The sequence below is a fragment of the Mustela erminea genome, chromosome 4 (genome assembly GCF_009829155.1).
Source record: "Mustela erminea isolate mMusErm1 chromosome 4, mMusErm1.Pri, whole genome shotgun sequence".
Lineage (NCBI taxonomy): Eukaryota > Metazoa > Chordata > Mammalia > Carnivora > Mustelidae > Mustela > Mustela erminea.
Window position 1 is genome coordinate 68696354 of NC_045617.1, and position 24435 is coordinate 68720788.

At 38.4% G+C, this 24435-nt stretch overlaps 1 protein-coding gene across 3 annotated transcripts in view; it reads left to right on the forward strand.

Annotated features, from left to right (window-relative positions):
- The window catches only part of STX7 (syntaxin 7), a 47042-nt gene extending 23949 nt beyond the window's left edge, over window positions 1–23093 (forward strand). For 2 of the 3 annotated variants that reach the window (XM_032339498.1, XM_032339499.1), the window contains 8 exons: window positions 7884–7953; window positions 10696–10789; window positions 11486–11623; window positions 12536–12588; window positions 13081–13177; window positions 14403–14475; window positions 17344–17426; window positions 20182–23093. In XM_032339498.1, coding sequence (XP_032195389.1) covers window positions 7884–7953; window positions 10696–10789; window positions 11486–11623; window positions 12536–12588; window positions 13081–13177; window positions 14403–14475; window positions 17344–17426; window positions 20182–20274 — 701 coding nt within the window. In that variant the 3' untranslated portion in view covers window positions 20275–23093. Of the gene's footprint in view, window positions 1–7883; window positions 7954–10695; window positions 10790–11485; window positions 11624–12535; window positions 12589–13080; window positions 13178–14402; window positions 14476–15217; window positions 15404–17343; window positions 17427–20181 lie in introns of those variants that run through there. The other variant, XM_032339500.1, reaches the window with a different exon arrangement.
- The last annotated feature ends 1342 nt before the right edge of the window (window positions 23094–24435 follow it).

Below are 24435 nucleotides of genomic sequence, written 5' to 3' on the forward strand. Positions count from 1 at the left end.
CAAAGTTTTAGTAATTTTGACTAATTTAGGACAGGGTTTGGCCAACTGTTTCTGTAAAGAGCCAGATAGTAAATATTTTAGGCTTTGTGGTCACATCTCGTCTCTTGCGTATTCTTTTTTGTTCTTTTTTGTTTTTTTTCCCCCTTAATTCTTTAAAAATGTAACAACCATTTTTAGCTGGAAGGCTATACAAGATGTGCCACAATTTGCTGACCCTCTTGGAAAAGGGTAATATCAGTCATGTAAAATCATGTCTCTGCTAGTTCGTAAGATCTGAAGAAAGGACAGGCATTTCTTTCCTGATCAGTTTCAGCCCAACTCAAGGATCCCTGTGACCCACTGGTGGGCCATGAAACTTACAGCTCAGTTCTTTAGTCCAAGTTAGCATACACTTATTTGTCTCTTTTTTGCCTTGGCAGACATATACTTAGATAATGAAATAATCCTTTAAAAAGTCTGTTCCTGGGGTGCCTGGGAGGTTCAGAAGGTTAAGCATCTGCCTTCGGCTCAGGTCGTGATCCCAGGGTCCTGGGACCCAGCCACATTGGGCTCCCAGCTCAGCATGGAGTCTGCTTCTCCCTCTTCCTCTGCCCCTGCTTGTCCTTTCTCTGTCTCACTCCTTCTCAAATAAATAAATTAAATCTTTAAAAAAATACATAAATAAATACTTTCAGCCCTTGTAGTACACTGAAAAATATTGGTTTGAAAACTCAGAAATCTACATTTTTTATCCTAGTTCTTCTACTAAGTAACTGATTTCTTGGATAACTCAGTTATTTGGTCTGGTTCTCAACTTTTTGTTTATAAAATAGGATCGAATGAATGCCATGTGATATTTCTTCTAAATTTGATTCAGTAATTTCAGATTTATATTTTCATAGGCCCTTTGTCAGATACCTTTATTTGAGCCACAAGTTTAGAGCTATAGAAATTAAAGGACCACAGTTGAATCAGTGTTGATGTACAAAACCTTTCCCACTGTGCCAGATACATAATGGATGCTCGGTAAATGTTTGCTGAATGAATGAGTGGTTGAGCACACTTAACATTTCTTAACTCTAGTGTTACGTATGTGTTTTATGTTAGGAATACTTACCTTACATAAGGCTTGATCTTTCTAATAAATGCCCTTTTGTGGTTCAGCTTTTAAAATATCCATTGAGTGTCAACAACTCAGTGGATTTGAGAGACACAAAAATGAGTAAGACTAGTTTTTGCCTTTAATAAGGAGTTTATTTTCAAGTCAGGGAGCTAAGTAATTTAATTATTTCAACTTATATGCTAATATGGTATTAGAGATTTGAATTGCCAAGCTCAAGTGTCCTGTTTCTTACACTTTGAAGCTATTCCAAATACCACCTCCATTTAGGCTTTCTGGGTTGCCTTCCAGTAGAAGACCAATGATGCTCCTTAAGGGAAGCATTTTTATAGCACTTAATGGTCCTGCTTCCTCTTTGGGCTTATGTGATGTGTTTTCCTTTCCTTTTATTTTTTAGGTAAATATAGGAGGCCTTATTTTACTTACATTTTCATGAGAAAGCATCATGAAAAGCATCTAGCACTCAGTTAAATGCATCAATTAGGCAATAACATAATCGGAACATTCCTAGTAAACATCATTCTGTAAGATACTGTGTTATCAAAAGGATTGTTTCAGAGTGGCAGGGTCATCAGCTAAAGCATTTCTCTTATGAGGAATTTCAGCATCTATGCGATTTAAACAGCAATGACTAAGTCTAGCTTTTGTTTATAACTAGCTTGTTAAACAGTCTCCCTTTCTCTGTGATTGCTACTAGTTCTGTTACTATTCATCACCTGTATTATTCCTAGTGGAGATAAGCAAAATGTAGAGCCTCTTAGAACAGTTGTGTTGCTTTAACAACCAGGTTTTTTTCCTCCTGAGACTGGATTTGTGATGATCATTCTCAGTGGCTGTTATATTATAACCGAGATGATCTGGATATAATTAAGAACTCTAGGTATTAGGTGGTCAAAAATAAATACCCATTATACTTCATGCCTTTTGTTTCCTACAGTGAACATATATATTTATATACATGTATATATATATATATATATATATATATATATATTTGTACATTAGCTTTAAAAAAAAAATCCCTGCCTAACATTGTACTCCTATCTCAAACCACCAGAAGTCCTCTCCCATTTCCACAAAAGGGGAAAACCAAGGTCTGTTCAGTTCCTGCATCCAGCACCAAGTCTTGAGGGTGATTTCATTCCATTCCTCTGTTTCAGCAAGATTCAATCACAGTACTTCTTAGCCATTGGACCAGAGAGTATGTGTAACCACCCCACACCCTGTGTAAAACAGGGGAGGATGTTGGCAGGGGCGGAGACAAACAGTTAACACACCTAAACAGGTACATTGCGGAGCGAGGAAGAAAACACTGGTGGTTAGTTGCCCCTCCCCAGACAGAAACACGGTCACGGTTCACATTAATAATTTACTCTCCTTTAGTAGCCATTCCATGTCCCTTTTGCCTTCATTCTACACCTTGTCTATGGAGTAACCTGGCCTCTCAAACCTGGGTTGTTGCTTCTGCTCTTGTGCTTAATGATTAAGGATGGCAGCATTAGCAAGTTCTCCCCAGCTAATCTCCAGGGACATGTTCCCACTCCTCTTTCTCACTTGGGTGTGGGTGGGCACAGGCCCACATCCCTTTAACAGATACCTCCATGGATACTATACTGTTCTGGCTTCCTATGGCTACATGGAATCTCAGTTTCTGCTCTGGTAGAAACATGGTTTATAGCCTTCACTTGAATATTGTCTTTAACCTCCAGCCTGGAAGGAAATTTTCAAATGGATAATTGAGTGTAAATGTGAAATGTTTCTTTTTATTTTCACCACTTAGTTCCCAAATCTAGTTTTCTTCCTGTTTCAGGGTAAAACAGCACCCTGGAGTGGTTGTTCTTAGAGAGCATAAAGAGTCTCCTATAGGACAGAGCTTTACCTTCCTGGGATATGGTCCCCCAAGTGACACCACAATTGAGTCTCAAATGGGCCAGTAAACATTTTAAAAAGTCCAGCACCTCCTAGATAATGGCTGCTGGCCAACTGGGAAACTCCATTGTCTTTGGAAGTCTGTCCATTTTTTTTTTCTCTGTAAAGTGGGTATCTTAATCAGAAACTCTGATATGTAAAGTACCATGGTTGTGACTAATGCATGGATTAGGAAGCTGGTGGGAGTATGGGGGAAGGGAGTAGAGGAAGCATAACACAATCCGTAATCACCGTTTCAGTGAACATAAAATTCTGCTTCATTCAAGATTGAAGAAGCACAATTATCATGTCACTTGGTGGTTGGCTAATGCTCCCAAGAATGGCACCATATCCCATATTAGCTTTTGGTTGCTTTTGCTACAAATTGGTATATGGCAGTGCCAGTAATCTCGATAGTCTCAGTAAGGGGAAGTTGGTGAGCCTGTATGTGGCTTTTATTCCTACACCATAGGTAGTCTCCTGTTACCAAACAAGTGCTGTAGGAGTTGGGGCAAGGGACAGGCTGACGTATACAGAACGAAATACAGAAAGAGATAGATCAACAGGATAATACAACACCTAATCCATCTAGTAGGCAACTCGAGACACTTGGTTATCTAGTACACACCACTGTTTCCTTTTTATACAGGCCTCAGTAGCAAGACTAGAACTGTTCCTCAAAATGGTAACATTGGTTGCAGAAAGCATGATCTTGCTTCAGGATTCTAAAGGACCCCTCTGTGTTTTCCTGTTGGGACATGGAACTCGTTTTGTAGAGTATCCTGCTATAACATGGGCACTGAAGTTGCCATTAGATCAACTGAGCCATTAAAACCAAATATAGAGCTTCTCGTGCCCTGACTTGAGCTAGCTAGCAGGATAGCCTTTTCTTTGGAGGAGTTAAAGCCAGAGCTGGCAACCTTTTAGGGCATTCAGTAAAATGGGAGCAGCGTGAAGTCTCATGAAGCACTGTTCCCCAGTTGTATTTGAGACTGCAGAGAAAGCAGTTCGTCATTTACTTTGCGGAGGTATGTCAACAGTCCATACAGATTAATGGACTAGGAGGAGACAGGACCCTATATTTTCTTGGAATTTATCTTCTACCTGCTGTCATGCTTAACATCCTTCCTAGGCACCTAAGAGTATATGGTCACTTCTTGCTTTTCAGGTCCTTAAAAGCAAATGGAAACAGTGCATTGGACTACTGTAGTGTTCTATAGGAGGAGATGATCAGTATCTTTGAAAACTAAATTGGAGTACAGAGGCAAAGAGTGTATGTAACCTTGAGATAGACTGTGACGTCTCACTACTGTTCCACCCAGCTGAATGTGACCCCTTGCTATGTTCTCTGTTTTTAAGTTAGAGCAGGAAGTGTTTACCAAACCGGCAGGTATATACAAGGTGCTGGAGATTGTGATGGTCTGTTCTAGAAACAGATCACATTTTGGAGATTATTGGAATTGGAGTTAATCTGAATAAGCTTCTGCTAAGCCTTCTGGACTATTTGCATTTTTCCAGGTGGACCAGTTAATGAGAATAGCTCAGCTTGTGGTAGCATTTCTGAGCATTTCCATAGCATGCTGCCCTTGGTTTACTCAGTGAGACTGCAGAGCCCCTGGGGCTTCTGATTGCTTCTTCTTCCCCATAAGAGCCTTCACTCAGGGAGTAAGAATGAGAGCTGGACTTGCTGAGTGTGTCTGTTAAAAATGCTGGAGAGAGGACCACTTGATAGATTTTAGGTTCCCACTGGGCCTGTAGGAAGCAGCTCTATATAATTCTTTTTAATACCTGAACAATTTTACGTAGCATTCATACGTTAGACTTGATTCTGCTTTTTAAGCTCACTAGGCTTGTTGATCTTTTTTTTTGCTATTCATTTATTCAATGAATAATATTGAAGTCCCTCTTCTTGGCCCATTTTTGTACTGGCCTGTCTGACCTTTCTGTTATTTCTAGTTCTTCATATGTTATGAATATTGCTTCTTCTTAGGTATGTCTCTACCTTTTGTTTTTAAGGCTTTTGATGGTAATTGTATCTTTATTTGCTTATTTCTCTTAGGGTGTACCATTCCATTATGTGGAAAGTTATCAGTGAAGTTGAATTTCTCATATGTTTATTTGCTTGTTACAAATTTCATGATGACATCTTTTATCCTTTTTGCACTGGACTATTTTTCTGTTATTGATTTGTAGGAGTTTTCTTTTTCCTATATTTAGGGATATTAAGCCCTTTGTTCATCATATGCTGCAGATGTTTTCAGACACACACACACACACACACACACATTACTTATATATATATATATCTGTAATACAGATACACATTTGCATGTAGCATTAAAAAATTATTTGTGTTGCCAGGTTTAACATATTTTCTTCCATGGCTTTTAGTTTTATATCATGCTTAGATAATATTTTATCCCTCGCTTCAAGATCATAAAAAGATCATAATGATAAATTTGTGTTTATTGTTTCATGTAGCAGTTTAATGGTTTCAACTTTTAATATTTAACTAAATAATTTCTGATTTATTTTGTTGTATGAGGTACAGTAGTTTTCTGTTTCAATCCTAAGTGGTTAGTCATTTTCCTGATGTCATTTATTGAATTAAGCTGTTTTTTCTTAACTTAATACAACTTTTTTCAATGACAAGAACCCTTTAGAGATGAGATAAATGCTCACGCTACAGTTTGTCTTATCAACATACTTATTTTTGAAAATAAAAGCTTTAAACTCCTATAAGGCAGTCCAGAAAAACCTGTTGAGATTCAGAAGGAAATACGTAACTCAAAGCAAGCTGCCCATAAAAGTTACACACAGCAAACAACATTGCTCTGCCCTGCAAAAGAAAAATTTACTACCTCCCCACAAAAAGGCAAAAAGAAATTCTTTTGAAACTGGCCAAATAGTTAACAGTTGCTATATGCTATGTGATTCCTTTCCAGTATTTTTATTTTTCAGCTTCGACCTGAAAGTAGTGACATTACATTGTCCTCAGTGAACAAAGTTATCCTGGATTTGGGATACAGTCATTCCCTTGATCCCATAAATAAGTAATGACTATTTAAAAACATTTAAGCTGTGTAAATAAACCACTCATTTAAAATAAAAAGATTGGTGAGTCAGATAATTTTTCTCTAGTTCTTGGAAACGTGCATATCCTTTACTTTGGAGGTGGATTTTCAACTTCTACTTGACATTTTATTTGTCTGCACACATGCATATAGCTACAGGACCTCCCCATTTGTGAGAAATAACCTTTTTATAAAAATTGCAGTGTTTTTAGAGTTTGGATTGTGAGCTTAGCCTGAATTTTAACTCTTGACTTTTAATTTTAAATATTTAGAACCTACAGAAAAGTGTAGTGCAATGAACTTTTTGTATGACCTTCACCTGGCTCCCCAGTAGTTGACTTTATCCATTTTTGTTTTGTATGTCTCTTCAAATTTAAATTTCAAAATCAAATTCAAGCATCTTCAGTAGCCCCACATTTGTTTTTTAGCGTTTTTTTCCTTCTGATTTAGAATCCAATCCGAAACCCTATATTGCTTTCGGGTATTTTAGTAATTTGGATGGGTTAGTTCTTTAATTTGGAAAGCTCCCTGCCTTGTCTTTTTTTCTCCTCTTTCATGGCATTGATGTTTTTAAAAGCCCAGACCAGTTGTTTTGTACATTTTCCTGCAATCTAGATTCGTCTGTTTTTTTGTCCCCCTGTGATTAGATTAAACATTTTGGTTAAACATTTTGGTTTAAAAAAAAATATATGTAGATCATTTTGTGACTTTCTCATTGCATCATCTCAGGAAGCTCATCATGCCAGTTTGTCTCCTTGGTGTTCGTAAATTTGATTCTTTGTTCTGGGGCTCCTGGGTGCCTCAGTCAGTTAAACGCAGGACTCTTGACTTGAGCTCAGGTCATGATCTCAGGGTTGTGAGATCAAGCCCTGAGTCATTCTCTATGCTGGGCATGGAACCTGCTTAAAATTCTCTCTCTCCTTCTCCCCCCATGCACATTCACAAACACACTCCCTCTCTCCTTCTCTTTCTAGAATTAAAAACAAAAAAAAATTGATCATTTCTGGCTTTTTTTAAAGATTTATTTTATTTTATTTACTTATTTTAGAGAGAGTAAGCAAACACCTGCACACATGGGGAGGGGCAGAAGGAGAGAACAGACTCTACACTAAGGAAGGAGCCCCAAGTCTGGTCTCCATCTTATGACCTTGAGGTCATGACCTGAGTTGAAATCAAGAGTCTGACGCTTAACCGACTGAGCCACCCTGGTGCCCTGATCATTTGTTTTAAGCAACAAATTTATCCGAGGTGAAGTTAGTTCTTTCATTAATATCATCCATGTGGTGATAACTCCAGATTGTGTGAATGTTCTGTGATTTCAGCATCCCCTGATGACACTTGCCTGGATCCATGGTTACATGGAAAATTACAAATAATTGTTTCATCTTTATTATTCCTCCCTTGTTTATTAACAATCTTTCATTCACTTTGTAATCCACTGAGATATGTAACTGTTACAATTATTTTCCTCAGTTTTTAGGCCAGTAGTTAAGTGAAGGTTCATGTGCCCTTGTTGTAAATGCTCTGAGGAGCTAGGGAGGAAAATAACATTTTTGGATCATAAATGCAGTTTCACGTGTTTACAACCCCACACAATTTCCTCTTGAAAATTAATTCATCATTGTAACTGGGATTTAAATAAACCACTTAATCTTCATTTTTTTCTCAATTAACATTTTCTATATTCTCTCTTTGTTCTTTTTTACTTTTCTAATTGTCCAGTTGCCTGTATTAATGTCTAACTTAATTTCTTTTGCCCTAAGATTTATAACAATTACATATTTATCTTTTCATCATAATAGCTGCAGAAATACAGAGGAGTCTGAATCAACTTGGAACACCTCAAGATTCACCTGAACTGAGGCAACAGCTGTAAGTGTTTAAAAATTTAAAAAAGAAAAAAAAAATCACTGTTATGTTGCTTTGATGGTCTATAGTGTTATGTTTACTGGAAAAACAATGGCAAGTTAATAAGATTTTTCAGCTCCTTTATTTGTACCAACATTTTGTGTATGTTTTTCCCTGTTGTGGGTAAGCAGATTATTTTTCTTTATTTTAAAGAGCTGGCTCACTCTAGCAAAGCAGGACTTCGTTAGTTGCCTTTTTTATACTTAATTGAATAGGTTGTTTTGATGACTTTAGAAAAATGCTATTCTAAGCCTCTCTATTTATGTGTTTTTTTCCCCATAGCTAACAGTTGCTTCAGTGACTAGATTTTTATTTGGTTTAGATCAAGGACATTTTCAGTATGAACGGCTATCCGTAAAAAACTTATACCTAAATCCTTGAATTTCAGAAAGGATTAGCCTTTGTTTAAGAAGAAAGAAAGGTTTTAGTGAAGTTACATATGCAGTACATGTTTCAGGAAAATAATAAATGCTGTTAGAAAAGAACAGTAGTCATACTTTGTGGTGTTACAGATTTTACAGTGTTTTTAAACATTTTCTCATCTGAATCTTTCTCATCTAGAGTAAAAGACATAGATCAAAACAATTATTTTCAGGGTGCTGGGCTAGCTCAGTCTTCAAGCATCAGGTTATGATCTCAGGGTCCTGAGATAGAGCTCTGTATTAGGTTCCTTGCTCAGCAGTAGTCTACTTCTCTTGCTTCTCCCTGTGTGATCTCTCTTGCACTCTCTCTCAAATAAGCAACTAAAAATCGTTAAAAAAAAAAAAAATTTCATTTTGTTCAAAAAGAAAGTATTTCTCATGGGGTGTGATAATTTGCCTAACATCATTGTGAACCTGAATCTTAAATCACAATTCAGTGCCATTACAGCCATATTTCAAGTAATATATATGTAGTAAGTGATATTCCAAACAAAATTAGCTATATAAGGAAAAAATTACAAAGAGAAAGGAATTAAAAGATAGGTGATGGGAATTCATGTTTTTTATGAAGTACATTTTGAAGAATTTATAGTTATGTCTAATTTATACTTTTACTGCAGTGGGATATTGGGATGGTAAAAATGCCACAAGTCTAAATAATAAATCAGCATTTGTTAAACTGAAATGGAATAGAGGGGCACCTGGGTGGCTCAGTCAGTTAAGCGTCTTACTCTTGGTTTTGGTGCAGTTCATGATCTCAGGGTGGTGAGATCAAGCCCCATGTCAGGCTCCCCACTCAGTATGGAGTCAGCTTACTTTCCCCTCTTTTGTTCCTCCCCCCCACCCCCCACTTGTGCACACTTTCTCTCTCTCAGATAGATCTTAAAAAAAAAAAAAAAACTAAAGTGGAATAGAAACACGTAATTCTTAATAGATAAAATAGTTTGCTAAGGTTGTTAGTGGAGATTGAGTTGGTAGATATCAGTAAGTCTTCTTTTCAGAAATTTAGCTATCTTACATTTTCTAAAGATTTTAAAAGGCATATTAAAGGTAGGGTAGGCAGAAAATAGATAAAAGTAGGTTGTAATTCTTCCTTATTAGTTAAATACAGGTATCTATACTTAAAAATACTCTTATACAATATCTCATTATTTTAAAGGATCCCAAGTGTGACTAATAAGTGTTTAAAATAAGAGATAATATATTTGAGAAGTACTGATGTTGTAATTTGTAAAGCACCATGTTAATATAAGCTTTTTTTTTTTAGAGTAAAGTTCTTTTAAATCTGACATTTTGGGATGCCTGGGTGGCTCAGTTGGTTAGGCATCTGCTTTTGAGTCTAGTCCTGATCCCAGGGTCCTGAGATTGAGTTCCACATCGGGCTCCTTGCTTGGTGACGAGCCTGCTTCTCCCTCTGCCTGCCACTCTCCCTGCTTGTGTACATGCTCCCTCTCTCTCTCTCTCTCTGACAAATAAATAAATCTTTAAAAAAAAAATCGGACTTTGTACTTTATAAGCTAGCTAGCAAGACAGATATAGTTGCTGATACAATTTACTTCTTTTATTGTGTTCTTTCTCTTTATGGAGAAATGCTATTGTTTTTTCCACAGCAAACTTAAAAAGTAGTAAATGCATATTATTATTTATTGCCTCTTTCCCTCTTTTTTAAAAGTGTCTATAAGGATATAAATGTCCAGATCAAGATAAGACTGATAAGTCCTGGGAACTGGGTGGTCTCAGGCGACAAATCCTTTTCATTTATTCAACTGACCTCTCAGTTGTGGGATGCAGACAGAAGGCTCCCACCATCCCACCCCCATAACTAAAACATCAGACATCCCACAGTTTGGCTTTCAATCAAGTCATCTTCCTTTCTAAATAGCTGCTGAGATTTATTTCTCAAAGCTTGGTTGCTCCTTGTGAGTAAAGAATTTTTCCATGTAATATTTGCTCAATATTTATCAAGAAATAGAATCTGGATTTTTTTTTCTTTTTTTTTAAAGTAGGCTCCATGCCCAGTGTGGGGCTTGAACTCACAACCCTGAGATTAAGGTTCATGTGTTCTACTGACTGAGCCGATCAGGTGCCCTGAAATTTTTGTTCTCATAGAAAACAGTACAGTAATATAGTGGTATTACTTAGATGCAAAGCATTCTTTTACAAATTAAAAAATTCAGAGCCAGTCTATAAAATAGTGGTTTTTAGCAAACTATTCGTCAGCTGCCAGAGTTGTAACTTAAAAAAATCTTTGTTCTTTCGCTATAACGTGTGTTTTCTCACTTAGGCAACAGAAGCAGCAGTATACTAACCAACTTGCCAAGGAAACGGATAAGTACATTAAAGAGTTTGGCTCTCTGCCCACCACCCCCAGTGAACAGGTATCAAGCCTTAAGACACATTGTTGATGTAGTGAATGTGAAAGAAATCACATACATTGTAGGGTCTTTGAACTGTTATTCTAGAAAGGAAATTAAGGGGGGAAAACTATATTTGAGATTAGTTCGCAGAACACAAAACTATATTTAATTGCCCATGTAGTATCCTGTGGTTCAATAAAGCAAAAATTATTTCCATGCAGTTGCCCTGACCCATAATTAAGCAAGTGCTCAGAAAATACTTCCTGAGTAATTGTTTCCTGGCCTTTCAGGGCTGACTCCGTGTGACGTGCGCACTCATTCAAGATGTGAGGTTTCCTAGTGGCACACATTTATTTCCTTGCTTATTATTTAAAGGAAGTTACTCCTTAGGTAGAGCACAAGGTTTTATTTTCCTAAAAAGAAAACAAAAAGAACTACTTCAAAATAATGTCAAAGTCATGGCCCAGTTTTTAGGATGAAAATTTGAGGTGAGAAATCCAACATTATGGACTTTTTGCCTCAAGATAGCAAATACACATAGCATTTGAACATGTTGTCAGAGTGTTAAATTGAGATTTAATCAGTAGGGTCCCATAATTGGAGAGTGAATGAGAATTTCAGAATAAAATGAGGAGCCAGCTAGTGGTGAAACAACTTTTGCGTATTCTGTAAAACTTTACGGCTTGATTCTAGTAGGTTTTTCCCCCTTTCCTCTAGCGTCAAAGGAAAATACAGAAGGATCGCTTAGTGGCTGAATTCACAACATCACTGACAAATTTTCAGAAGGTCCAGAGGCAAGCTGCAGAGAAAGAGAAGGAGTTTGTTGCTCGAGTAAGAGCCAGCTCCAGAGTGTCCGTAAGTATTTAATAAGGCATTAGAAAGTGACCATGGTATTCCCTTGAAAGACTACATTAGTATTTTTCTAAGGCCTAAGGGTGTGTGACTATCTTGGAAATCAGTATTTGAATATTTACTTTTAGGTTTTTCAGCTCAGTTTTAAAAAGGATGATAGTTATGTATTGCTGTGGAACCAAAGATTGCAGATTATTATACAATAATTTGGAAGCATTTTGTCAGAGAAGACTGGGGTCAGACCCAGAGTGATATTCCCACACTGATTTGTATTAGAGGCTGTCACTTTCTGTAGGGGCTCACGTAGGGAACACTTTACTCCTGGGGTTATATGAAGATGATGAAAATGAACAGTCAATATATTGTGTGAATACTGAAAATGAATTATAACCCTGGGGAAAATAAACCAAAGGATAACTTTGGAGTGGAATTTTGAGTTAATCTAATTTTAAATTCCCTTCGAAACTATTGCAGGTTGTTTCCTTGTTCCTTAATAGGGAGGCTCCAGGACTATAGTACATTTTAATCAAATAATATTTATTATTTGGCCCTTGAGAATATTTGATGAATTCCTTCCTTGTCAGATTAGGATACAATTTTATTATTACTCGAAGCACTTGACCTGGAAAATGAGAACAAAATCATTTTTCTTTCTCTACACACACACACACATGCGTGCGCACATGCATACATAAATCAGTTTAGATTATTATAGAGAAAATGTGAGTGTTGGTCTGGAAAATGAGAACAAAATCATTTTTCTTTCTCTACACACACACACACATGCGCGCGCACATGCATACATAAATCAGTTTAGATTATTATAGAGAAAATGTGAGTGTTGGTGGTTTTTTGTTTTTGTTTTTGTTTTTGTTTTTGCCCCTTCTCAATCCATTCTATCACTAAATTTTCCAGGGTGGTTTTCCTGAGGACAGCTCCAAGGAAAGGAATCTTGTATCCTGGGAAAGGTAAGAAATATAAAACATACAGAGCAAAAGATAATTTTTCAAATACATTTTATACATTTTGGTCCCTGGAATAAAAGGAAAGCTTTTGGCTTATTGTATCGGGACTATCCTAGTTGTTTTTAAATAGAAAGCTGTAAATTTTAATTTTTTTCAGAATAATTATTTATAAAGTCTATAAATACATAAAATATTCCAATATAGCAGTAATACTTTGTAAATAATTATTTACCCAAGTAAATACAGCTGACCTAATTATTATTTGATGGAGATTATTACCTCCTGTGACGTTTAAGTCAACCAAAAAGGAACACCCAGTTGCCAAATACAGCTTCCCATAATTAAATAATAACTCTAAAAAAAATCAGTGAAATGAAACATGAATACTTTGACGAAAAGATAATTCTATTTCATGTTTCTTGAATAAAGAAAGAAGTCCCATTAGTTTAATACCATTCCTTGTTTTTTCCCCCCATGTTCTGTTCTGTCTGTTAGCCAAGCTCAACCTCAAGTGCAGGTGCAAGATGAAGAAATCACAGAGGATGACCTCCGCCTTATTCAGGAGAGAGAATCTTCTATTAGGCAACTTGAAGTAAGCTTGATATGGCAGTTGGACGGCTGCTCTGTTCTCTGCATGTCTGTCCTCAAGATGCTTAGACAGTTGTGGGGGAGGGGCCTGAGAAAGAAAACTAAATATATCCATGTGGTGGCATTTCGTATAAATGAGAATAATTCCCTTTTTAAAAATAAATCATGTTAGAATTTGTGCTAAGATGAGAGAACATCCTCCCTCATCTCCAGCTTTTGTTTTTTATCCTGTCAGATCATCTCAGGTCCTTAGCTTGGAGAAAATCTCAGTCCAGACATGTCTACTCACGGGGTCTGGATGGCTTCCAGAACACACAGTACAACTAAGAGCCACTTGAATAACTTGACAGGGACTTTATGGGTCTTTTATTTCTCTGTAGTAGGTTGACTGTGTCAAAGAGAGTTGAAGGGTTAATAGGCATTTGTTCTTGTGGAACCTACCTATTCTCTAGAAGGCTAAAATAAAAATTAAATTAAAATTAAAACAGCTTACCGTTCCTACAGTTTGTTGAGGGTTTTTAAGCACCGTGTGATAAATTCTTTGCACTATCTCATTTCGTTCTCATAAAAACCATGAAGTAGCTAATTGTATCGTCATCATCACCGTTTTATAGATGGGGAGACTAAGACACAGGATGAATATGTAAGTTGTCCCCCCAATAGAATATTTAAACTTTACTCTTTAATTAGGCAAAATAATACTTATTGTATATTAAAGAAAAGAGAAGTTAAAAGTTGTTCATCACTATTCCATTGCATAATCCAATTTATTAATTAAAATTTATACTTAATGTTTTATACTTTTATAATGTCAAGTTGATATGTAAGTTTTTACTAGAAATAAATCATAACAATGATATTTTATACTCTTACGAGGAAATACTATTGCTAGTGATAACAGACTATCAGATTATATAAACAAAAACTCAGTGACCCAGGACCATTCTCTGTTACAGATTCTTGGTTTCCATGCTGCCTTGCTTGGTATTTTTAATGTTATAAACTTACTTTTAAGGAACTGGTTCCAGTTATTCAAGGTCATCTTCCTTAAGATTGCTTCTAATCACATTGTTTCCTGATAGTTCCAAAATTTATATATTAAGCCTAGATGCATTCTCACTTGTGTCTAAGTGGTGGTTTGGGTTTTTTCTGGGGGGAGGGTTAATTTTCCCCTTTTATGGATTGGGGCTGAATTTCTGATTATAGTAACATATGTCTCTTTCTCTCAGGCTGATATTATGGATATTAATGAAATATTTAAAGATTTGGGGATGATGATCCACGAACAAGGAGATGTGATAGGTAAGCCTTGCTGGGGTGGGAGCAGGCTTCATGCAGTTTACCTGCTATAATGTCTCAAGCAAGAGTGACCCCTGTCTCTCCAGGAACCCCTGGAATTAAAAGCACAGGCTCTACCAACAGACAAAGCATCACCCTTGGCATTATCTGAAACAGATCTTATCTTTGACTCCCACTAATTAAATCAACCAGCTTCATTTATTTGTGAAATGAATCTCACCAGAGCCTGTGGCCGCCAGGATCATGGAGGTGGTGTGCAGTCTCACTGCTGCCTGTTTGCTGGACCCCTGGTTTCCATCTCAGCCCCTACCAGTTCTCGTCACACCAGCCACTTCCTGGGAAACCTGTGCTCTATAATTGAACATGCGACCTTATCTTTTAGACCAGAGGGGATAGGTAGCCGTTTGGTGATCATTTATTCCAGTGTCTTTTCAGTACAGTAATACAGTGATATTACTTAGATGCGAATTCTTTTACAAATTTAAAAAAAAAAAAATCAGTGACAGACTCCCTGTAAGTTTTAAATGGAGTAGCTCTTCAGTTTACGTGTAACTGTCAGCTGATGAGTGTCAACTGATACTGATGAGTGTCCTGATCATTTTTATCATTTAGAAATACAAAGATATCAGTGGATATGTCCACAGATAGATTTCAGATATTTTCTGCATTTGAAAATATTCATTGAAATACTTGGACCTATATTTTGCCACAGATGTTACTTGTCCATTCTAACCCTTCTCTGTAGCCACAGTAGATCATGGGGTAAGATTTCAAAAACCAATTCATTCATTCATCCAGTACATGTTTATTGAGTGCCTGCTGTACCCAGGCACAAATCTAGGCATTGGGGATTGAGCTGAAGTTAAACAAGAGGTAAAAGACCTGGCCGTCATGAACCTTGTAATCTAATTGGAGGAGAGAGAGAATTTTTACAAAAGGAAAGAAAAGTAAGTAAATGCCGATAAGTGCTCTCAGGAAAGTAAGGCAGGTAGCGGGATGGGGAATGTTACTGCTTTACTAGGGTGGTCAAGTAAGACCTTACTGACAGATAACATTTTAGTGAAGACTTCTTGGAATTAAGGGAGCAAGTGAAAATTTTCCAGGTAAAGCAAACGGCAAGTGCAAAGGCCTTCAGTGGAAGCACGTCTGATATTTTTGGTGAGTGAAACGAGCAAGAGGGAGACAGAGATGACGTTGTAAAGTTCGGCACTGTGCAGGGCTCTGAGCCCTGGTGAGGACTTGCATTCCTATTACCAGATGGGAAGCCACAAGAGGATTTGAGCAGAGGAGTGTTGTCATCCAACTTGAGTTTTAATAGACTCACCTTGGCTGTGAGTTTGAGAGCAGCCTATAAAGGGACAAGACCAGAGGCAGAGAGACCTCTTCCAAGGTGATGGCAGGAGTCAGGGCGGGCAGCGTGTTGTCTCAAATCGGGATGGAAGCAGCGAAGCAGTGAGAAGCGATGGAATTCTGGACAGCTGCAAAATGTAGAGCCAAGAAGACTGGGTGACCGGCTGGATGTGGGTGTGAGAGAGAATTCATTCAAGGACAGCTCGTAAGGTTAGGGACAAGCCCAGGGAAATGATGATGTTGCCATGTTCTGAGATGGGGCCATGAGGAACTGGAGGGTCTGGAAGGATGGAGAGCAACGATTTGGGGACATGTTAAGTGTGAGGTGTCATTTGACATGAAGGAGGCTTGCTTGGCAGTCACAAATTCAAAGGGAAAGAAATCAATGTCAGTTGTTTTTTTTTTGTACCCATGCTCAGCTGTGAGGAGGATGCAGGTTGGGGTGTTGTACATAAGTCTGACCGAAGCAGGTGGCAAGGGAGCCGATGGCGAGTGCACGAAAGCATGGCTCCGTGGTGTCCCAGGAGATCTAAGCTGGGTCAGGAGGAAGGTGAGGGCATGAAGTGTAATGAGGGGCATGAAGGGTCAGCGGTAGGGTCAGTAAAGTCAGGGTGTCGGAAAGAGCGTGCTAGACAGCGGATGATGCTCGGAGAGTGAGGTTTGAAAGTGAGTTTATAGAGAAGTTACAGTTTTCAGTAATGATGAGGCTTGGGACATGATCATGGAGGTAGGTGGCTGGGATGGGGAAACAGGCGAAGTCATTGAAAAAGTGTGGTCAAGGCGTGAGAAAGCTGGGTGTTAGCAGGTCAGCAGCTGGCTTGAGAAACTGGCAGTGTGTGTAACAGAAGCATTGAAGGGTCCATCATTGAATCCAAAGCTAAAATATTCAAAGAATAAAGGAAAAGCGATGCATTCTTCAAATGTCTGCTACAAGGGTTTGGAGGCATTTGCAAGCGTGAGCTTTAAGCTGAGTGTTGGTGGAGAGAAGGGAGAGGCTGTGGTCTCAGGCTGTGGGGTGCCACTGGTTCTCCCTCTCCGCCAGAGCAGCGAGGGAAGGGCAACTGTCGCCACTTAAGAAGGCTGCCTGAGCCCTCAGGGAGGGCTTGGTTTCAGCCCGCAAGTAGGTTGGTGATGACCATGAGCAAATGATGGTTTTCAAGGCGGCGTTTACTCTCAGGAGTAGTTGTTAGATGTCTGCTGCTGCCTTGACCGTGAGCACACAGACTGCATAGTACTTTTCAGGGGTTACCAGGTAGAACTGGAATTGTGTCATAATACGAGTGATCCAGTTTCTTTCCAAATATCTGTGTGTTGTTTGGATCGTTTGAGGAATGGTGTAGGGAAGACTCAGCCAGTTTAAAAAGAAATTCAGCTTTGCCCGTATACTGCCAGCGTTAACATTTGAATAGTGAACATGTTTGGTCTTATGTTGCATGAAGTCTCTGACTTAGGTAGCTCTCTTACTGGGACACCAACACACATCTAACAGCTGTGCGTGTGTGTGTGTGTCTTATTTTAAAGACAGCATAGAAGCCAACGTGGAGAATGCAGACGTGCACGTTCAGCAGGCAAACCAGCAGCTGTCAAGGGCAGCAGAATATCAGGTAATATTAACCGCAGTGAGTTAGTTATCTTGTAATTTAGGCTTTCCAACCTGTGTGTGTGTGTGTGAGAGAGAGAGAGAGAGAGAGAGAGAGATTGATCAGGTATAAAGTGGCAAGAGATGTTAAAATTTAAAATCCCATGAAAGACCGGTCAGAAATCTACCAATCCGTTTAAAACTGGGTTTAGCCTGTTTCTTGTTTGTTCTCAGGATCAGACCAGAATTGTGGCCCCAGGATAGGAAGTTCAATGTCTAAACACCTGAGAGGAGCGGTGGACAGACACCTCTAGGCATTTCTGACAGTTGGCGGTCTCTGATACTATTGTGACCTTCCAACCCAGAAACATCTTTGATAACTTTCCTCCTCTGTTTCTCTCACTGTTTCCTTCCACCTTTTCTTTCTTTTTTGTCTGTGGCACTCTTCAGTAAGAAGGCAAAGATCTGTGCTCTAGAGAGTTCTCATCAGGTCCTATGGAACTTATATTCCCTTCAAGTGCCCTTGATCACTGGGTATCATAGGCATTCAGCAGACCCTTCACCAGGAATGAATTGATTTCTTCAGGGGATCAGGTTAATGTAGGGAGTCCATATACATGACAGATAGAAAGGATATCAGAGTACTACACAGGTATTAGGACCGTGAACTCTGCATATAGCATACAATATGTAGACAGTAAGAATGAGGCCAGGCTCTTTGGGAACCCCTAAATACCACCACAGCATTTGCTTTACCTCTTAACACTCCACTTTTTATAGTTGTTCATAATTATTTTCTCAGACCGTGTTGCCTTCTTCTAAAATACCTAAGATATTATCACAATCTTAGATATTTTCAATTTTTTTTCACTTTTCTCATTAACCTCAGAAGTCCCCTTTCATTTCAGTGCCATTTTCCCCTAGGCAAATCACTGTGTACTTAGTGATACATGGAGAAGAGTGAAGTTGTATAGACACTGCTGAGTTACAGCTATCTGTCCTCAGTGAAGTAATAATGCTAACTCACCTTGACCTTCTGTGTGCATGTGATTCAGGTGTGCAGCTCAGGATGATGTCACAGACCATAGGGATCATTCATGAGTAATTGAATACACACACACACACACACACACACACACACACACACACGATAATCTATAAATCTCTGCAGTTACTCAAATGTAGTGTTTAGCAGGATTTATCAGTAACTAGGTTTACATGAGTTTGTTTTGCTTTGGATTTTGGAGAGATGTAGATACATCTCCAAGTTTTACTTTTCCCCTTCCTCGGGGAAGGGCAAATCCTACAGCCACCCTGGGGGAAAAGAGCTCATCTTTCCAAGCCACACCTCCAGATCTGGAGCTGCCCAATACTGAATCCCATGGACCCTGGAGAGATGAGGGAAGAGCCATGCAACATGAGTGCTGGAGAAAAAAGCAGCTTCCCTCTAGTTCTCCTTGGAAGCCTTGAGAGTAAACTCATGCTTCTGTGAAATATGGTGCTTCTAAATAGTTTGTGTGAGCCATGAGTGGAAGGGAAGCTGATCAGTACTCTTACAATTGCCATACCCTGGGACCTCACCATCCCACACAAGAGAGGATGCCCTGGGTATGTGTCTACAGATCCCCTGGAGGGGGAGGCCTGCATTGTTCTTACAGGTGTATTACACATGTGTCTATGGGACTCAGGTGGCGTCTGGGGAAAATATGTAGGCAAGATGACACTGAAACTCTAGGAAAGTTGTTCTTCACATAATAAGGAATATTTCATTGAAAAAATTGCTGAGTATGTGGTATACTGAAAGTCATCATAGTTTTCAGGAGAATTTCAGTCGGAAACCTATCTTTCCATAAATTTTATGGTACTACGTGTTGACAAAGAAAATTTACAAACTTTTCAGCCTTGTAAGAAAAAGAATTCTGGGGTGACTGGGTGTCTCAGTTGGTTAAGCATCTGCCTCCAATCAGATCATGTGGGACCCACCCCCTCTTAGGGCTCGCTGCTTAGTGGGGAGCCCGCTTCTCCGGCTCCCTTTGCCCCTACCCCTGCTTATGCTCTCTTTTGCTTTTTCTCTCTGTCAAGTAAATAAATAAAATCTTTAAAAGAGAGAGAGAGAGAGAAAGGATTCCTGCATGTTGCTGTGAGATATGCAAGCCCTTAAGGAAATCTGCTGGGCCAGAATGAAGAATGGAACAAAACTTTTAACCTCTATATTTTAAATGACTGTGTTACAGTTTTTTTTAGCTCTTTGTTTTTCATTTGTATGTTGAAATTTTAAATGCAATTTCCACTAACATTTAAGAATGGGAATTTTGGAACCGAATAAATTTACTTCAGGAGAAATGCCCAAACATTTACACTTGCTAATATTTTCAGAGAACTCATTTTAAAGAGCTGCTCTTTGATAAAAGTTAGCTTTTAAGCTGTTCTTAGTTTTTATACAGAGGTCTACCTCAGTCTGTTGCTTAAGTCAGTAATTTTCATTTCTCTGTGTCTCCTTTTGTAAGCCCGACCACACCCAGGAATATGATCAACAAAAAGGGAATAATTGGCCCCTGAATTATGTCATTAGTTCAGGAAGACTTTTTTTGAAAGAATGGTGCCATTTGTATTTGAAGAGATTTTTGAGAAGCGAAAAAAAAAAAAAAAAAAAAAACACAGCCCAAAATTTGAGGGCAGTTAATTACTATTGATTCTACTCTAGAAATGAGCAAGTGATTTTCAGTTGCTGCAGACACTCCAGTATGCCTGTAAACATGGTTTTGTTTTTGCATCTGCAGCGCAAATCCAGAAAAACCCTGTGCATCATCATTTTCATCATTGTCATCGGAGTTGTAATTCTCGGTCTCATCATATGGAAAGTCAAAGGCTAAATTATAAAGGAGCGCGCTATTGCACTACATTCTCTAAATTACGTAGGAAGATTCCTATAATCATGGGGCTTTTGTATTATTATTTTTAAGTTACTCCATTAAGGATGGCTCCCAGACTTCATTATTTTCATTTGGGGGGAAATTTTCCTTTGGATTCAATCTGGTATTTTCTAACACTGAAAGTTTTTCTCAGTATGACTGCTGGCATTACTTCCACACTTTTCAATCTAATAACTGTGAGGTTTTGTCCACATTGTAGATGCCTTTCACTTATAATTTATTTACCTGTTGACTTAGTTCTTGGAATCAGTAAATGTAAAGGTGTGCATGTGTTTCATGGGCGTCTCTCTCACAGAGTGATGTATACCCAGATTTGGGTTCCTTCATTTAAAAATCTCAAATTTAATTTTGATTTGGGTCAGCAGAGGAAATAGTCTCAATAATTAAAAAAAAATTATCATACCTGTTTGTGGTGTTTGTTTGTTTGTTTGTTTTCCCTGGTTCATAGCAGCACAAATTACCTATTTAACTTTTCTTGTTGGTTTTCTCTTAAGACCCTTGTTTACTCTAAATGAAATCAGTGAATAATTTCCTAGAGTATCTCATACTCCCGATGTGTATATATTAAGCATTTGCTGTAGATTGCCTAGTAAAATACTAAGGATAGATTGTTTTTACATAGGCCCTGTGTAAGTCTCATGTTTGCTGGGGAATGTGTAGTCACTATAAATGTTTAATTTGAAGGAAGAGTATGAAAAATCCATACTTACTGCATTAGGAACCTGAAGACCCCACCTTATTATTCTGTTGTATACTTCCACAGCTATTACTGTGGAAAATTAATTACCTTAAGTCCCTTAGAGTAATGGCTACATGTGTATCCTTGGATCAGAATTACTTTGGGGAAGGAACTTTCCCAGAATTATTGTTTTTGAGCACTAACACTTAAAATTTAATATTTACCTTGCATACCATTTTGTACCTTCCTTCATTAGAAAACAACTTGGATCTTTTTGCCAATTAACTCACTTGCTTTTTTAAATCAATGTTGTTTTAATGCACTAATCTGAATACTGTAAAGAGGATTATCTTAGTTTACAGTTTGTATTTTATAACGTTCTTACATAGCAGTTGGATAGTGAAGTCAGTGTTTTACATGGCAAAGCTATGAGACTTCAAATGGGAACAAATAAAATACTACATGAGTAAATTGTATCTTTGCAACCAAAATAAAGATGATTTTAAAAGTGTTTGGATATTTCTGTTTCATGAGGACCCTGCTTCTGTGGGACCAACACTTGACGCAATCACACAGCAGCCCTTCTGTCTTTCTGGAGTACTGGTTGATTCAGTGTTTTATTTTGGCAATCGTCAAAGTTCTGCTGCTAGCAGAAGCTGCCTTGCGTGTCAGCAAAATGCCGTTTTTTTAATTTTCCACAAGAGACTGTAGAAAATTTTCTCGGGAGTTAGTGATTGGAAACTTTGAGGCTTGGTGTTTACCAAATTAGTCTGCTTTAGTGAACAGGATGGGCCAGTCCGGAAGAGGAATTTGTACAAATGCTACCGGTGCTGAGGTCAGTGCAAGCCCATCAGGCCTGATTGAACATGTTCTTTCTCTGTAAGAGCTCAGAGAAGCATGTGATAAAGCAGTATCTTATAGCAACAGAAAACTCCTAGTGGTGCCCACAAATCAGTTCAGGGTTTTTTTGCACAGTTGTACTTGATAAAATGTTTATTCTCATACAAGCAAACGCACTTAGGCTATCCACTTCATAATGAACTCCCAATAATAGCAAGGCACTTAATTTTTTTTTTTTTTGCATGATTTGGGCATCTTCATTTAAAGTGTAATATTTTATAAATTATTTTACCTGGGACACAGATCAGTAATTAAAAACAAGAACTTCAGTGGCATGCACTCTTACAAGAAACATTGCTTTTTGAAGGCAATTTTTATCCCAAAATATTTGGAACACAAAGAGTAGTCTTGATTTGAAAAAAATAAAAGTATAAAGCATAGCCAAAATAGCCAAGATTTTCAGGTTCTTGAAGTTCTCCTTTAGGCCAGTTTTCAAATCACTTTGAAAGGTGAAGCTCACACTATGGAAAATAAAATTGAAGCTGTTTTTATGACAGCAAATTTGAATCAGCCCAACTGAGTCTCAAACTGAAGTTTCCCCGTCACGCGACACATCTTGTTTATTTTAATGTGCTCCAAAGACCTTCTTGAACAGCGCAAGCTGAGATCAGCCAGGCTCTGTGTGGAAATTGAATGACAGTGTGGCATGAAGTGTCTGACTCCTCTCCGGATCATTAAATACAGAAATGTTTGGGTTTTGCACAACTGCTGATGATAAAAAATAACAGGTGCCATTTCAACAATGAAACTTGTTTGTTAGTGGGCATGGGATCGGTTCTAGAAAAACAGACGTGTGGGAACAGACAGAACTCGATCGAGGCCAGCAAACTGTGAAGGCAGCAGCCAGAGTCAGGCCTCCGAACCCTCTGCGTGCCCAGCATCATCGGTGGTGGCGGCTGACAACACTGCGTCTCAGATTGCCATCGGCGCCTTCACCATCGTCGCTGCTTAAATAAATAAATAAAACAGTGACATTTTGTACACACAGAAAAACCATGTTTTGAATATCAATGTTTTTCAACAAATTTATAATGAAAAATGATTTTTGAAGACTTTTGTTCCACGAAATTAGTCTGTGCTTTAGCAAGTAAAGAGCAGAACAGTGTTTCTAGTTGTTGTAATTTTCGTTTCTGCGTGTAGAGAAAAGAACACAATAAAAGATAAAACGTGTCTAAAGAAAGACGTCCTTGTCCGCCTTAATGGGAAAGAACAATTTACAAAGGGAACATATTCAGCATTTATGTTTTTAAACTCAGAATGGACTACTGTTTACACATGGTGACCAGGTTGCTGGAATAAAAATAAATTTCGGAAGGGGGTAGAGTTTGGGCAAGTCATGAGTTAAATGGCATTTTTGGTTCATTTAGATAAGATGACAGTTTCTCATTAGTGGTAAAGAACATCATCAGGCGGGGCGCCTGGGTGGCTCAGTGGGTTAAAGCCTCTGCCTTCTGCTTGGGTCATGATCCCAGGGTCCTGGGATCGAGCCCCACATCGGGCTCTGCTCAGCAGGGAGCCTGCTTCCGCCTCTCTGCCTGCTTGTGATCTCTGTCAAATAAATAAATAAATCTTTAAAAAAAAAAAAGAACATCATTAGGCGTCCTGCTTTCCTGCTTTTCCTGTGTATTTTCATGATTCACTTGAGAAAATGAACCGCTTCCCTGTGGAGCCCAGACCTCTTCCGCCCACCCTAGGATTTGAACAGCTCGATGTCTCAAGTAAGGAAACACTTCACAAAGCTTTCACCAGCAGCAGCCTGAAAGGACCTCACTGTAACACATCTCTGACGGAATGCATGCCTCACCTTAACCCATTTTCCCATCATTGAGACACTGCGTTAAAATGTCCATTTCAGTCCTTTGTTTCGGTAATTATTTGGTGACCATGAAAATGATGGGATAACTTATTTTTCTCCAAATAATCCTAATTTAAAATGCAGAGGTGGAAGTCAATAACTGACAAACTAAATCGATTTTTATAGACACTGTTGCTTCTGGCAAGTTTTTAAGAGGTTGGTCACTTAATTACTCAGAGTGGGATTCCTGTAGGTTTTGTGTAGTGATGGCATTTCTGCTTAAAATGTAAGTGGTGGAAGGCAAAACCAGATTTCCTGTGCAGTCGTTCTATGCATAACACCCCTGCTTGTTTGAGAGGGAGTCAGCTAGAACTGAACCGGGTCTTTAAATAAACTTGAAAGGGCGCTAATGCCCACTTTGGCAAACCCAAAGTACAGATTTTTAAGTGTTTACTGTAAGTACTGCTAGACAGTAGTCGCTGACTCCAAAACCTATTAGCCTTGATGGAAAACTTAGAAATGCAGTTAGTCAGCCTCATTGAAGATTTCCCGACACTAATTTCAGTTTGTAATGCCTTCTGAAATGTTCATACCGACTGTTCAACGGCAGATCTGAAATACTGAAGTCAGACCAGATAAAGACAGCCAAGTTTATATCTCTAGAAACAAGAGATTTTAACCCAGCAGTACAAGGGTACAAGCTTATACTAACTTGCATAGCTGAAGA